The 16973-nt window shown below is 43.8% G+C and overlaps 1 protein-coding gene across 9 annotated transcripts in view; it reads right to left on the bottom strand.

Moving 5' to 3' along the window:
- Positions 1–16973, bottom strand: part of SMG7 (SMG7 nonsense mediated mRNA decay factor) — a 54992-nt gene that overhangs the window by 9733 nt on the left and 28286 nt on the right. For 2 of the 9 annotated variants that reach the window (XM_040407303.1, XM_040407304.1), the window contains exons 7-19: positions 15556–15706; positions 15334–15469; positions 13184–13346; positions 10578–10734; positions 10246–10316; positions 7941–8001; positions 6959–7078; positions 5957–6389; positions 5745–5868; positions 5246–5631; positions 3809–4198; positions 1902–2051; positions 72–152 (exon numbers count right to left, since the gene is read on the bottom strand). In XM_040407303.1, the coding sequence (XP_040263237.1) occupies positions 72–152; positions 1902–2051; positions 3809–4198; positions 5246–5631; positions 5745–5868; positions 5957–6389; positions 6959–7078; positions 7941–8001; positions 10246–10316; positions 10578–10734; positions 13184–13346; positions 15334–15469; positions 15556–15706 (2423 nt within the window). The remainder of the gene's footprint in view (positions 1–71; positions 153–1901; positions 2052–3808; positions 4199–5245; positions 5632–5744; positions 5869–5956; positions 6390–6958; positions 7079–7940; positions 8002–10245; positions 10317–10577; positions 10735–13183; positions 13347–15333; positions 15470–15555; positions 15707–16973) is intronic. The other 7 variants (XM_040407306.1, XM_040407308.1, XM_040407307.1 and 4 more) reach the window with 4 other exon arrangements.

Here is a 16973-nt window from a genome sequence, read left to right as displayed (position 1 = left end):
CAGCACGTGAACAACTGTAAAATGCAGGTCCTGTCACCTCAAAATGCTCAGCTCTCCATACCCTCCCTTACCTGGCTCAGTGAAAATCCAGTGAGTGAGAGGAAAGAGGGGGGCTGGGATATCAGCTCAGATGGCTTTTCCAGAAGAGACTTCTCCAAAAGAAAGAGAGACAATTTACTGCCAGACCAATTTGCCATTTCACAGTGCAATCTGCTGCCAACATATAACTGTGGAGGCAGGGTACGGGCACTTCTCTATAAAGGCAGCCTTTGTAGAGACACACCCAAATATACCTAGCTGGATCTACGCCGTTAAACCGGTATGCTTAATTAGCCAACATGGTTCGTATGTTTCCACACCCAAACTTACAGCTACTTTAATAGGATTTTCCGGTGGATGACTGCTAACGCAATGAATACATTTATTAGATGCTTTAAAGAAATATTAACGAGGGGGTCCTCTGGATTAACCATTTAATTTCTGAGCCAACCTACACGTATTAGATATTTTTCACAGGACAATTAGACCTCTATTTTGTGCCCATTAGATGACAGATATAATATTAAAAAATACTGAAGGAAAAACTGAAAATTATGATTTTTTTTTTGATTTTTTGTTACAAAAGATTAAGAGAAAACACCACAAACATTACCATATATTCGTACTGTGAAAATCAATGCTAGTTGTGTAATTTATCTACTGGCTGGGCTCACTGCAAGACTTGGACCTCGGCTCAATGCAGGACAAAGGACTAGAGCACATTTTGTATAGTGCCAAAACATTAGAAACTCCTTCAAAGTGACTTTCTGCTCTTTAATTTTGACCCCTAAGGAATTCATCTTGGGTAAATTTGGACATTATAAGCTTTGGGCGCTTTTTAAAAAAAAAATTTGTATAATGATCATATCATAATGTAACCTGCTGCTTTTCTACGGCGAGTTACAGTTAACAGCTTTTCGCCTCAATTCTCCTGTAGTAGTGCTGCAGAAAAATTTGAGCACTTCTTAAAGGGTTTCTGTCACCTGAAAAATGGGTATTTTAAGCTGGCTGACATTAGCGATGTGCTAATGTCAGCTGAACATAACTATATTAGTGCCATCTCACTGCCTGCCGCCGTTATTGAGAAAAACAAACTCTCCCAACTCTGGCCACGCCCTGCTACACTAGATTGACAGGGGCAGGCATCGTTGGTCTCCTATCTCCGGTCCTGTCTGCAGTGTAAAGCAGTGAGTGAAGGGCGCTCGCCGGCTGCCAGCTTCACTCACTGCGCCGAATACTGAACGGCGCGAGATTTACACTGCAGACAGGGCCAGAGGTAGGGGAACGGAGCCTCTAGGAGCAGGGGCAACGCCTCCCTGCTCCTAGAGGCAAATTAGCATATTATAAAAGTTTTTTTTTTCTATAAAGGCTTTAGGCAATGAGATGGCACTAATATAGTTATGTTCAGCTGACATTAGCACATCGCAAATGTCAGCCAGCTTAATACCCATTTTTCGGGTGACAGAAACCCTAAAAAAAAAAAAAAAGAAAACCCCTTTAGAGACAAAATTCACACTAAAAATCTTTCGGTAACAACCCATCTCTGTTTAGCTTGAACTTTTAGTTTACTCTGTTGGACAGATAAGCGCCCGAATAAAACACTACACACCGGACAGACAGGATAGTGCAGTGCAGCCCCCTTTTACTGCTGTGCACTTCACTGGATTTAAAGGATCTGCTCTGAAGGTGTTAATATGGACAGTGGAAGAAATTAAAAACCCATTTACTGCCAAAGACATACATATCAGAGCACAAAGAGTATTAGTACTGCTTTGAGAGAAGAAGGAATGAGGTCCAAAGTGTAGCGCAAGACACAGAGGTTAACCAGGACTAGGGAGAAGTGCAGCACGCAGAATACATACAAAGAGGCTTCGTCCAGGGAGTGTGGCCAGAGGGCCGAGCAGAGCTGGGTAAAGATCAGGAGGAGGGGAGAAAGCCAGCTCTTCCTCCTCCTCTAGAGCAGCCAGACTCTTTAACAGGTCCGGGGGAAGGAGAGGGGAACGCTTGGGTTCCTAGTAAGAGACAGTCCAGAAACAAAGGAGAAAGAAAAAGAGGAAAGAGAAAGTAGAAAAATAAAATGGAGATTGTACGAGAGAAAAAGAGGTTATACAAAAATATTTAGAATAGAATACAAAATGTACAATACAAAACTCATCATGCAAGGGGGTCGCACCAAAATTGCAGCACAGTTATTTCTGTTTAATGTTGGCACATGATCTCCACCTTAAAGGGCCTCTTGTCATTAGGAATATGTTTATTAAAATGGCCTACTTTAGACATGAGCTAATAGCAACTGAAGCTGACAGTCTGTCCCTTCTTTCTATGAGCCTCCGTTTATGTGAAAAATTAACTTTTATTTTATGCAGATACGCCTCTAAGTGCAATGGGGGTGATGCCCCTGCTCCTAGACATTCCCTTCTCCCAGGGCCAGGCAGTGTTAACATCATCCTGGCTTGTCCTATCAACATGATGAGAGCATGGCCAGAGGAGAGAGAGAACAGAGCCTTCAGGAGTAGGGGCAACACCCCCATTGCTCCTAGATGCTCATTTGCATAAAATAAAAGTTCATTTTTCACAAAAACAAAGGCACAAAGAAAGAAGGGACAAAGACTGTTAAAGGGGTTATCCAGTATCTACAACAGCCCCCCCATGTGCCAGGCCCCTCCGTGGGAATATACAAACTTGCTCCCGGTCCCCACATCGCCGCTTCTCCTCCCTGCACACGGATGAAAATATCCAGGGTTTGGGGGGGAAGCAGCTAATGGCAGGCGGGGATGGGGACGAGCCTCTCTAGCACCGTGGGTCACGCTAGGGAGGTTTATCCCCGCCTGCCATTGGCTCCCCAGCATACAGACTGTTGGCAGCGGCATTAATGAAGGAACTGTGCAAGGGCCGGCGTGGGATTTCAGGCACAGAGGACAGTGATGCCAAAAGGACACTAGGCTGGCTCACGGCCTGACAGGGTAAGGAGTCATCGCCGAATAACGCCTGGGAGCCCGGGTACTTGGAGCAATAGACAGTACCCCTTGGGAATTGTGAGCTCATTTGCGTATGACTTCAAAATTAGTTTATGGACCATCGATTCAGGGCAGTAGACAAGGCAATAAAAAGGTCCCATTTGTGAACGGTGTTTGCGACCTACAGTGTTATTTGAGCAGTTTTACATGAGTAAAATAGAGGACTGACTCCATTTAAAAAATGGTTGTGAAGGTTGACACAGCCTTTAAAAGGTGTTTTTTTTATTTTTTTATTTTCTCAAGTGCAGCTTGTTTCTCACATTTCAAAAATGCAAGACAGCCAAATGTTGTTTTAAATTTACAAAGAGCAATCACTTTGTGGCTCCATCCCTTGATAGTAAAAAAAGTAAAATAATTGCTAGTGCTGTAATTTTTTTTGCAATTCCCATCAAATGTCAAATAAAAAATAAATTAAAAAAAAGGAAGGAAGAATGAGAAATACGGGGAAGCCACTCAAAGACTTGAATATAGCACAAAGTGAATAAGGACAATTCGAGTGAGCAGCTTAATGAGGTATCTGGGTTGTCCAGGGGCAAGAATTATTGGGAAAGGCTGGAATAAAAAAACAAAAACTCACACACTCTCGCCGATCTACCGTTCAGATGCTTGCCAGGTCCCGAGCTGGTATCTTTCTGGTCCCATCTTAACTCACAGGAAATACCTGCTCAGCCAACCAATCCCCACTCTGCGGCCTTTCCCAATACTTCTTACCCCCTCATTACACTGCTTCTGCTCTATAAGTAAAATCCTACCTCGAATGGTAATCTTGCAATTGAATCCTGCCCTGACCGATAGCCAGCTGGTTGGCGCTTGCTCCGTTGGTTATTAATGGACTGCTGTGCCAACAGGGCTCTGTTGTCATTTAGGTTGTAAGATGTTTGGTCCCCCCAGTAGAAGTCGGACATCTTCATCTCAGAAGTGTTCTGATTGTAGGCATCCACTGGGAAAGACTTCATCTTCTTCTCCAGGGGCTGCTGCATGATTGGATGCTGTAGGCACTGCTCCAACATGCTCAGAGGTTCACTTGGCAGACGACCGTCCATGAAATAGTTTTGCTTCATTGGTGGTAGTAGCTTTCCGAGCGAGTTTGGGACTTGAGGAGAGTTCCATAACTGCTTAGAGGCGTCTACAGTCTGCTGGTACTAAACACACAAAGAGAGATGTTACAGAAGATGGACTTCATTTATGGATCCTAACCCAGAATGACCAGTGGGGTAATATAACAATTCATTATATAAAGTGGGCCTACCTTAGAATAGTTAAAGGGGTATTTCATCTCATGCTGGGATATGCCATCACTATGATCGGTGGGGAGGGGTGACCTCTGGGTCCCCCCCACCAACCCTGAGAATGAAGGGACTTGCAACCCCTTCACAGTCTTTCCCTGCACAGCGCGGCTCCAGCCACCCACTGTGCAGGGGATATGCAGCACAGCTTCGTTCAAGCGAATGGAGCTAGCTGCAGTTCACTGCAAACTTAGTGTCCTGGGGTATCAGCATGCAAGAAAATACAGTGAAAGGGCCACAGTGCTGAATCAGTTCTTTGGCCCATTAAAGGGGTTATCCAGGAAAATATACTGATGACCTATGCTCAGGCCGTGGCCTCTTTCTAGGCCAGTGATGTCACTGTATATCAGTCTCGTGGCCTAGTTGCAGCTCAGCCCCATTGACTCGAATGCCAAGCATAGCCTCTACCTGATGTATGGTGCTGTGCTTGGAACACTTTTGGGAGCCCGCACCGCTCAGAGCACCAGTGTGCACAGCACCTCTCTGAAATAGTCGATTGGTGGGGTGTACCGGGACTTGGATCCCCTCCGACGTTATAATGATGACCTATCCTGAGGATAGGCTTTGTCCATATATAATGTTTGCATCTATTGTGTTATTGCATCTATAGTGCATTATTTCCCGTGATTTTTTCCTTATCCTGAGAATACGTCAAAGATTACCAGTTTTCCAGGATAACCTCTTTAATGCTTAGTATCAATGGGAGACCCAAAAGTTGGAACTCCACCGATCATAAAGAGACAGTATATCCTAGTGATATGCAATCACTTTATGAGAAGGGAATACCCCTTTTAAGAAGAAAAGTAAAATCAGACTCATATTTATTACCTCACAGTACAAGGAAGTCTAGCCAAGTAGGGTCAATACGCATGGCTTTCAAGAAGTATAAACTAACAATGATACCTGCTGGAGAGAAGGGTGGAGCTGGGGGTTCTTTCCAAGAGACTGTATAGGTTTAGTGGGTGAATGTTGCTGCGCCATCACTTGAATCTGCAGCTGTGCTGATGTCGGTGTGCTTTGTTGAGTTGGAGAACTAGACGGAGCTTGTGGCTGTGACTGGCCAGGCAGATGGTTACCAAGAGCTCCTTGGACTGGCGTCCCTGGGCCTGAAGGCCGCTGCTGGCTGTAAGGAATGTGGGACTGTTTACCTGGAGGCCCCTGACTCCCAGCAGCAGAATGAGATGAAGGCTGCAGGAAAGATCCAGGAACATTGACTCCAGGAGGAAAGGTATACCCAGAACTCATTGAGAATGCCACAGGTGGGATGACATAGGCAGGAGGGGGAAATCCTGTAGAAAAACAACGTAGTCAGTCATAATCCTTGAATGCTGGTTTACTACAGACGTAATGAGACCAAACAACACCATAAGAAAGGCACAAACAGAATAATTCTAACACATACCTGGTCGACTAGGCAAAGGTGGGAAAGCACCAGGATGGTGGATAGGTATGAACTGTGTGTTGGTGTTTGGACTAGATGTCGGGGTCACTGGTGTTTTTCTTGCCTCAGAGACTGACGTTTTCACCTGCAACAAAGACAGAAAGGTAAAAATAGGGGAAGTACACTGCGCAATTCTGGTAATCGGTCATTTCCTCCCAGTATATGACACACACCTGCACAGCAATGCTCTGTTTTCCCGATTCCTGCACCTTGTCAGCACCAGCCTTCTTGGGTTCATTCTTTCGTTTGCCGTTATTATCCTTCTTGTTAGAGGTAGCATTAATCCCTTTATTAAAGTCTCTCAGTTCTTTACCAGCATTGGCTGTTCTTGTATAACTCCGAGCTGGCACATCACGGTTTACCTCCTGGGGTTTAATGTTCTCTTTAAAAGTAACCACAGGCTTTTCAGAAGTGTCACCGTTGGGGCTGCGCCCAGTGGAAAGTACAGATTTCAAACCGGGACTTAGCTCGGTTTTCTGAGTGTCTGCCTGCCTAGTCTCCAGTGGCGAAGACAAGTCTTCAGCATCATCTGGATCTTCAATCATGACTTCAGGAATATCTGTGAAGAAGGAAACTTCACCTTGCACAGTACGGTACTGCAACAGCCTGTCAAAACATTAAATAAAAAGGATTCAATGCACTAGGAAAAAAAATAAATTAAAAAATATAAATAAATTATCCCCAGTAATGAATAGCCACCCTCCATAGGAATAAAATGGTAGTGCACTTGACTGGGGCACACCGATAGCTCTCCAGAACCTCTTTCTTGTGATGGGTAATAGCAGATGGAGCACTGACCACTTGTAGGTTTAGGCTAGGTCTACACAACAACATTTGTCGCACTACAATTTTTCTAATGAAAGTCTATGGTGTCGATTGGATTTTTTTTTTTTTGCGACTGTCGCGTCGCAGTGCGACACCATAGATCATCGGTATAAAAATTGTCGCGTGACATTGGTGCGACAAAATGTCGTCGTGTAGACCTAGCCTTATAGTTTATCCAGGTAATTTGCTATAAAACTTAATAAGTTAAAAAATCCTTTGTAAACGGCGATCACCAGGATCACTCGTCTCCAAGCCTCACACACTCCCATTATATACCTCTCGATATTTCTTAGTATGATCTTTCTAGCTATACACTCCTAAATAAACCGCATTTTATTTCGGAAACACACCTCGGCTGGTTTTCAGATATCCACTTTCCTAATGAGACAAGGCGAATGGCTCGCAGTCGGCGGTGCCGAGTTTCCCGGTCTCCGATAATAGCTTGGTGGCCTCTAGAGAAGTCAAGGTTTCTAAAATGGAAACCGGAATAAAATAAATTAAGAACGGAAGATATTTTGTTTCTTTTAATATAGAAAAAAAGCTGAAACAATCAAACATAACCAGTTGCAAGATCAGACCTGAACAATGTTGAACAAGCAGCTGCTATATATTCTGATTAAGGGGCATCTGTGATATTTTCAGCCCCTAAACTGCCTCCACAGGATACACAATAGTAATATGTTTCTGTCACAAATGTCCCTTGTGGCAAAAAGGAAACAGTGAACTCAAAGTAGCACACATTCCATATAAAATCACCACTGAACAGTCATATGGCGCGTCTTGGCCTCCTGAGGAGTTGTGCAGTCCTGGCTTGCTTGATGTCCCACAGGCAAAGATATATCATTACAGGCAAGCTTCATCATCCAGCGCATGCGCATTATACAGATGAAGCCAAGGCCAAGTCAGGACTGCTTGATAAACTGCTCACATGACTGTGCGGTGGTAATAAATACAGCGTGCACAACTTTATAACTTCATTTATGCTGCTATGGACATTTCAGACAGTGGCATTTTTATTGTAGACTTAAAGGAGCTACCTCCTTTTCACTCTGCTGGATCTCGTTGATCCAGCAGAGTGCTGTATGCACACTCCACGAGATCATTAAGGAAGCAGTCAGGGAGGTCTGGTACTGCTGGACCCCCCACAGACTGTGTACTATACCAAGGAATTTTCCTGCCAAATATTGTCTCATAGTCCAAAGAAATACTTCATATATGGTCCAACCAACAAAAACAGCAGCTGTAGAAATAGGAACGTAGAAAGGTAAAACATTAAGAAACAAGCAGCAGAAGGTTCCTGAGGAGGAGTCTGATGAGGGGAAAAACACTTGCCTGAATGCTGGTCGAAGAGCCAGAAACCCCTGAAGCTCAAACTCCTCTGGAAGCGGCAACACTAGGTGAAGAGACATAAAATCAGAGTGCAAAACATCAGATGGATAACCTAGATTTATCAGTTTACTCCAAATACGGGCTCCCCATAACCCTTCCACCTACAAACCACAAAGTAAAATAAAATCCATACCCTAGCCATTTTTTCTACCTTTTACCTCTGTATGGAATAGCATACTGGACTACACTGTAGGTAGAGTAGCAGACATTACACTATAAAGGGGAATCTTGATTTATACCCACCTGACTGATGCTTCCATAGGGTCCCATTCCCCAAAAGAGTAGGGAATGGGACCCCCTATGGAAGCATTTGGCATAAGCAGCGGGTGCTTTCTCAAAGCATATACAAAAACAGACAATGCAGAGTGAATACTCCTTTAGCATTCCACCTAGATCCACATCCTTTGTTCCAAGCAGCAAACATATTTGGGCCACTACCTAGCAGGCAAACAATCTAAATTAAAGGGAGTCTTTCACCTAAAATCACCATTATAGAACACTAACATCAGGATCTCCATCACATTCCCAATATTAGAATGCTACCTTCCATATTGCTGTCCATCGCCGATTTTCTCAGAAAAACACTTTTATTCAATTTGTTAATTAGCTTCTGAAGGTGCCCAGGGGCGGCGTTCATGCGGCCGTTGCCCAGGCCCCTTTTCATATGAAACCCCTCCCCTTTCACCCCTAGGTTCTTCTGATTATGTCCTCCTCTTAGTGAGAAATCCAGCGCCGTTCAACAGATTCGCCGCGCCTGCACACTTTATTCCCCATTATGGGCAGAGGCACAAAGCCGGCTAGATCAGGATGTACGGGCATGCACATGCGCATTAAACGCTCTTGTGAAGGGGAGGGGTTTCAAATGAAAAGCGTCAAGGGGCCTTGGCACCGACCTTCAGAAGCTAATTAACGTATTGAATAAAAGTGTTTTTCTGAGAAAATCGGCGATTGACAGCAATATGGAAGGTAGCGTTCTAATATGGTGAATGTAATGGAGATCCTGATGTTAGTGTTCTATAATGGTGATTTTAGGTGAAAGACTCCCTTTAAAGGGGTTGTCTGGGTCATTTATAAATCTGTCAGAAAGCAGCGGGTGTGTTAAAATAGCAATACGTATTGTTCATTTGGAAAAACCTGCGCTGCACCAGCCAGTCTGTCACAGTACAGCAGTGATGACTTTGCAATAACCTGCATGTAACCGCTGCAGCCAGTGCTTGGCTGCAGTAGACACATCCAGGTGGTCGCAACATAATCACTGCAGGACAGCAACAGAGAACAACAGGAGAACCAGTGCTGAAGCAATGGCAGATTATTCCAGGTGAGTAATACTTATTTTTAGGTTTTACCAAATCCACTGCTCTCTGTCAGCTTTTTAAAGAGGACCTGTCAGCATTCCTGACATGTATTTAACAAAATTTTCTCCACATTAAATGACAAATCTGGATCATGTATTCTTATCACTCGATGTTGGGCCATTCCTCTATTATTCCTGCTTGTAGTTTATAAATAAAAGGAATAATTTGGTGTTACCAGTCCCTGCACAGTCTTACACTATGCAATCAGCGCTGCCAGTGTCAGAGTATGCAGGGACCCCCCCAAATGTTAACACCTAGTTGTACCTTTATTCATAAACTTCAAGCACAAAAAATAAAGGAATTGCACAGCATAATGTTAAAAGGAATGATGCTCCAAAATTGTTACCGCATAGGAATCAAAGCAGTTACTAAAATAGACATGTCAGTAAAGGGGACAGGACCTCTTTAAAGAGGTATTTATAGTTGTGGCAAGCTATCCTCTATCCACAGGACATCAAATTAGGGGGGCCCTACTGCTGGGACTGCCACCGATCACAAAACCGGGGATGCCTGAAATAAACGGAGTGGCGGGTTGGGTATGTGCACTGCAGCTCCATTCAGGTCTACAGGACTTCCAGAGACAGCCCAGTATAGCGCTCAGCTATTTCTGCAACATCCGTAGTGATAAATGAAGCGGCAGAGTACATGCCTGATCAGCTGACGCGTTCATTTCTAGGGGTACAGGGTACCTGCTCTCGTGATCGGTTGGAGTCCTGGTGGTAGGACCCCAGACAACCTAATTACCTACCAGAACTGAAATAGCCCCTTTAACATTATATATAAATATAGAAGAAAAAAAATCTGTCTTGTAGTAGAAAAATGGATCAAAACACTTTGGTCATTAAAAAGGCTGTGAACAAATATTAGGTTGCAGCATGAGCTCAGTTACTTACAGTTGGTACTGGTCAGGTCTTCCTCTAGTACACGAAAACTGTTTAACAGGGAAATCAGCCATGGCCAAACACTGTAGGTAGAAAAGCAGACATTACACTATAAGACAGTGGCTACAAATCTGAAGTGCATCAAACACCAGTAATGGCAAACATCTTTTTCACCCCTACCCATCTGTATCCAAAAGATGAAGCTGCTGTGCTATTGGAGATGCGTTACGTGCACAGAAACTAGACTTCCGTCACAAGGCTGATGAGGCCACTGATGCAGATAGGTGTGGACAAACCCGAAGCAAAGGGATTTCTTCTAATGAATGCGTCATTGCATGACTTACTATTGTCTTTCCTCCATAGCGGTCTCCTGAAATACAGTGGGACGCAGCTTCATCCAGTCGAGAGACACCTTGATAGCAGGAAGTGGATCGGCACAGGATGTTTCATCACAGTGACGGGTCTTGGAGGGACTTCTGCAAAGGGTGCCAAGGAACGACACTGGGCAAGCAAAAATGGCAAAACAATTGTTAGTGTAAACGTGTCAATGGTACACTGCCTGCTAAATTACAGACAAGTAGGCGAGATGATGCGAGGCCCTGGTGACAAGTGGGGGGCGGCAGCAGGGCACAGGGAGAGGAGCGCTCATCTCCATAGTCCTCTGTATCGCGGTCCTCAGGACAGCGATACAGATGGATGTGCTGCGGCGGGGCAGGGGAGGGAGAGGAGTCTCCCTTTCCTTTTCCTCTGATAGGCTGCAGGCCTAGTGCCTGCAGCCTATCAGAGGCCAGTACAGGCGGTGCGATGTCGTCATCTGGCCGCCTGAGCCGTACAGCGCAGGACACAGTCCGGAAGAGGCCTGCATCGCATCGCTGCCTGCCTGATGGAGGTAAGTATAAGTGTTTATTTTTTTTATATGGTACAATACAGAGAGGAGTGCTATGGAGGCTCTTGTTATTGCCACATGATTGGGGGGGCATCTATGGGGGGCACTTCTTACTGCCACATTATTGGGGGGCATCTATGGGGAATGAGGGAGAGGAGTAGTATGGGGTCATCTACAGGGGGCACCAAGAAGGGGCATTTTATACTTGCAAATTATGGGGGATACTGATACATTATAGGGGGCACTAGGAGGAAGGGGGGAGAGGAGCACTATGGGGGCATTTACTGGGGGCACTATATAGGGGTATTTTATACTGGCACATTATGGGGGCACTATGGGGACATTAGCTCAACTGGGGGCATTAAAAGGGGGTATTTTTTGCACTACCACACATTATAAAGGAAGCATTTTTGCACTGCCACATTATAAGGAGAATTATTTCTACTGCGGGGCATTATGATGGGCTTTATTACTACTGGGGGTCTATGGGGAACATGATTACTAGTATGGGCATTATGGGAGCATTATTACTTCTGGGGCATAATGGGGACGTGTTGGGGGCACTGTAGGAGCACTTTTACTACCACGTGTGCTCTAGCAGAGAATTATTACTATTGGTGGGACTTTTGGGAGCACTATTACTGTGGGGGCACCTTGGCACAGTATCAGTTTACTACAATTATTTTTGGGGGACGTTATGTTTACAGTTTACACTGGGAGCAGTTATTTTAGGGCACTGTGTGCCAATAATTACTGAAGGGGCATTATCAGTGTGGCACTAGTATTTTCAGGGGGTTGATCTGAGACGAGAAATGGTGGTCTGGTCTAAAGGTCTGAAAAGAGAAGATGAGGAAAGAGAACATCTACATAAAAGGAGACGTCACTGGATGCAAGAGGTATGGGGTGCTGTATTACCCTGTATGTTCTGTAGTGATGGGAGGGTGAATATATAATATGGCAACACTGCAGGTCACACTGTGCGTGTTCTGAATTCTGGGGCCTCACACCCATCTACTACATTATCTGTATTCAGAGAGTTATCACCGTGTTATCTTCTGTGGTGTTACGTATGACTGCAAGTGATATCTACTACATTATCAGTAAAAAGGGGCGTGGTCACAGGTTGGTGGGGGCGCAATACTTGGCTTGCCCCGGGTGCTGGCAACCCACGCTACGCCACTGTGTGGTAGTACGTGGTCAATGGAAACCACGCTCACTTTCCGCAAAAACAAATGTGTTTTTGCTAGACCTTTTAAAGGCTTTATTTTAGATGAAGAGGTGTTATCTAACCCCTATAATGCCTGCCAAATGCCTGGTCCCCTCACCATTGCCTCACTCCCCAGCACCCACATCACTTCTGATGCCCGCAGCAAGCAGTTCTAAGTAATGGCAGCTAGCCATAACAATAAGACGCCTCCAACATGACAAGCCATGAAATGGAAACTAATGTAAAAACTTGTGAAAGTTAAGGTCCTTTTACACAGACTGACAGAAGATCGGGAAGGAAGCAGATGCTCCCAATCACATGCAGCAATCTCATCCGCTGTACGGGGACAAGCAAGTGATTCAGTGTTCTTTTGTCCCCATAGAAAATCACTGTTCCAGTGCAGCAGATTGTTGTTTATACACCACGATTGGCTGCTCAAGAACAATGATTTTCCATGCCGGCAGAAAGACACAATCACGTTTGCTCGTTCATCAGGTGATTGCCCACACATTTTACGCTATGAGTTTATACAAATGTTCTTCCCCGATAATCTAATAATCAGTCTATGTAAAAGGAACTTTAGGCCTCCTGCACACAACCGTATCCGTTTTGTGGTCCAAATTACGAATCCGCAAAATACAGCCCTTTGTCTTCAAAACAGACAATAAAACGGGTTCAATGATTTGCAGCACAGCTGCACGGATGCGGACGACTAATAGAAATGAACAGGACAGAGTGCAAAAAGTGCAGATTGGACACAAACCAAAAATACAGTCATGTGCATGAGGCCTTAGTCATAGACTTGGCCTGTCCACGTTCTGAAGACAAATCATTTTGGGAAGGGGGGAGGCACTTACTGAAGAGAGCCAGCAGCTGAGACCAGCACAGGTCCTCATCTTGGCTAAAGCTCTGTTGCTCGGCCTCAATACCGAAATTCCGCAGGTGGTGCAGCTGAAACAGGTTGATCACTGTGATATGAACCAACTGCTGGGAATTGAAGACTTTTTGAAATACCATACTCTAAGAAAAAAAGAAAAAGAATAATGTACTTCAGTATACACAAGAAAAACAAAACCAAGGGGGAAATGTATCGCCCTCCTCACTCCAGAATTCTGACTTCAACATTGCAGAACAGGACTTTGGGGACTTTGAAGTATTTTTTTTTTGTGCGCAAACATTTTGCATCATTCTGCATTTTTAACACCACTTACTCCAATTTTGAAAAGTGGGTAATTGGGTGGGGACGTGGGTGTGCTTAGCCTGTCGAGCTGACTCCGGGACCATAGACACATGATTTTGCACTAAGGTTTTCCCACTAATATATCTTAACCCCTTCAGGACCCTGCCATTTTTCACCTTCAGGACCAGGCCATTTTTTAGCAAATCCGACATGTGTCACTTTATGTGGTAATAACGCTTTTACTTAGCCAGGCCATTCAGAGATTGTTTTACCAGTGTCATGAAGTACAATATGTGACGAGAAAACAGTCAAAAAATTTAATTTTTATTTATTAAAAAAATTACAAAATTTACCAAAATTTTTAAAAAATTAGCAAATTTAAATTTCTCTACTTTTATAATAGATTGTAATAACTCCAAAATTAATTACTTTACATTCCCCATATGTCTACTTCGTGGTTGGATCATTTTGAAAATTACATTTTATTTTTTTGGGACGTTAGAAGGCTTAGAAGTTTAGAAGCAAATCTTAAAGGGGTTCTGCACTTTCTATCCTCTGGAAGATCATCTGTCTGGAACTCTCTCTGGAGACAAGTCGGTGATGTGCTTTATCATATATATCGCATGGACACTGGCATTTATTGCATCTCTTGTATGGCTATTCATGTGTGTGGATACTCTACAGACACTCCTATGTGCTGTATTGCCAGCCTCTAGACAACCAATCGGGGGTACACAGCGTGTACAGTGGTACTTTTCATGCGCCAACACTGATCCAATATTATTTTCTTTATCAAACTTATGTTTTATCACAATGTGTGTAATACATGTGGATTTTATGCCCTGTGAAATTGTCCCCTGCAGAACCGATAATCATGGAGAAACGCGCTGGAATTCGGATAATTTGCGGTAGATCCATGGGTGTCCCAACTGCGCTTTGGGATCCCTCTATGGTATTTTATCTGTTAGTCATTTATACACTCCCCTGTTTTATTCCTTTGTTCTTTATATTTTAGTTTTGTGTACCCTTCTTTATTATTTTATATATATATATATCCTTCTCCACAGTCGGACATAAGCGGTGTTTCCACATTAGAGTTGTTAAATCTATCAACTAGATGACCCCCTGTCCCCAATATAATAAAGGGGCCCATCTGTTTCTTTTACATCAAATTAAACAATTTTGGGGTACTGCGATTTACCTGCTAAAATTCACAAAAGATACCTGCATTGAAAGTGCAAGCATGTGAACATGGCCGTAGAGTGAACCATGATTATATATATTTACCAGGCAATATATGCAGAAAACTATAGGGTAAGGTAACCTTATGAACAGAAAGCAGAATATTGTCATTTTGCTGTGTTACCGCTTTATAGATTGTTTTGTATAAATTCTGCTGTTCACAGTGTAAGGCCTCATGCACACGAACGTATTTTGTTTCCGTGTCTGTTCCGTTTTTTTTGCGGATAGGATGCAGACCCATTTCAATGGGTCCGCAAAAAATGTGGACAGCACACCATGTGCTATCCGCATCCGTATGTCCGTTCCGTATCCCCGCAAAAAAAAAAAAAATATAACATGTCCTATTCTTGTCCGTTTTAGGCATTGTTACCATTGATCCGCAAAAAGCTCAGATGGCATACGGATGTCAACGGTTTTTTTTTTTTGCAAATCCGCAATTTGCGGACCGCAAAACACATACGGTCGTGTGCATGTAGCCTAAGGATGTCGTCCCCAGTATGCATGGCCGATTCCTGTACGCTTTCCGATATGCGTTTCCCTGGAAACCTGGCTGCTCCCAATGAGGTCTTTTACAATGTCCCTCACCTTGAATTGCTCCTCCAGTTGCTCTCGCAGATGGCTCACTCTGTCCAAATTTTTTGCTAAATAAACATGTCCGTGGAACTTAATGAAGGCCTTGATAAAATCTGAGACACTCCATCGTTTTTTCATCTCCTCGCGACTTAAGAGAAAGAAAGTGACATCAACACAAAGTAACAGAAAAAGAGAAATAAAAAGGCAAAATAGTATCCTGGAGTTAACCTGTACCTCTCCAGTGCTTTGGAAAGAGCCTTCTGCAGGTTTGTGGAGGCTGCTGGGAAAGGAAACTTAACAGCGATGCTGCGGCAGTAGTAAAAAATAGTGGTCAAATGATCCCCCTTCGAAGAGGCAAGGATAGCCAGCTGATTATATGGCTGACCTAGAAGAGAGAAGAGTCATTTTTCGCAGGTGTCACCAGAACCCTGGTCTCCCAACAGGTGCTGGTCCACCCCTATTCAGGTAACTTCTTAATATCCTGGGGATTTAATATTTTCTTTATCGAATATCCTGTAGTAACTTTAAAAGTAACGTACATTTAGAGAATAGCCTTTAAATCGGGCAGATTGTCTGGAAACTGGAGATGGCATGTCCGTTATGGATGCATTATGTAGGCAGTCAAACCTCAAACTGAATACACGCAAACTTTATTACACTACTCTGTCAATGGACTACTCGCATAAGATGTTGTGATGTGCTGCAGGATACTGTGACAGAGTGACAACTAAATGCAGAGGATTTAAGGTCAATGTAATATACACTGAATATGCAGAATTACAAGGTATTTTCACATTTGAAGTTTTTGGATGCAGTTTTTGAAGCTAAAACTATGAGTTCATAAAAAAATAAAAAGAAGGGGGAGAAGAATCTTTACTATATTGACAAAAAATAAATTAAAATCCAAAATTGGCAGTGGACGGACAAACTGCCCCAACTGCTGGTGCGATGATCTGGGGAGCCACCGCATACGACAGTCGGTCAACCCAGGTAGTGATACGACGGACACCAATAGCTCAGCCAAGCATTTCCGTGAAAAGGCAGGTATGTCAGACGTAAAAGAAAAGCCCTTGCCCTGCCGCACAGGGCAAGGGGGAAGGGGGGGCATGAAATGCTCCATTCATGCTGAATGATTGAAGGGGTTATGTCCAGGTTCAGTTCTGAAACCAGACAACCCCTTTAAGGTTCTCTTAAAGGGAATTTCAAATGTTTTTTTTCCCCAGTCTTCGGCCTCTTTCACACATCCGTGTCAAAGATGGTCAGTGGTTTATCTGTTAAGATGTCTGCGAATGATTCCTGTTTGATCTGTGTGCCATCCATATTCCATGGACACTGCCTGGTTGAAAATTTGTTTCTAGAGCATCTCCTACCAATGGTCCGTGAAAATCACTGACAGAACACAGATGCCATCAGTGTTGTGTCAGTGGTTTTCATGCACCCCCAGAATGGGCGTGTTTGGTAAAGTAGCGATTGTCTGTCGTTTTTCCACTGACCCATGATTGGTGGAAAATTAGTTATGTGTGAATAAACACATTACAATCTATGGGTATGTGCGCTTCTGACATGTGAAAAAGGCAGTATTACACCTGTAGATGAGCATTAGGATTGTTGGGAAGGAAGCCTCAGGGTACTTTCACACTTACGTCGCTGGA

This window comes from Bufo bufo, chromosome 9, assembly GCF_905171765.1.
Source record: "Bufo bufo chromosome 9, aBufBuf1.1, whole genome shotgun sequence".
NCBI lineage: Eukaryota > Metazoa > Chordata > Amphibia > Anura > Bufonidae > Bufo > Bufo bufo.
The sequence above is the reverse complement of the archived record's forward strand: the minus strand, read 5'-3'. Positions and strand labels throughout refer to the sequence as shown.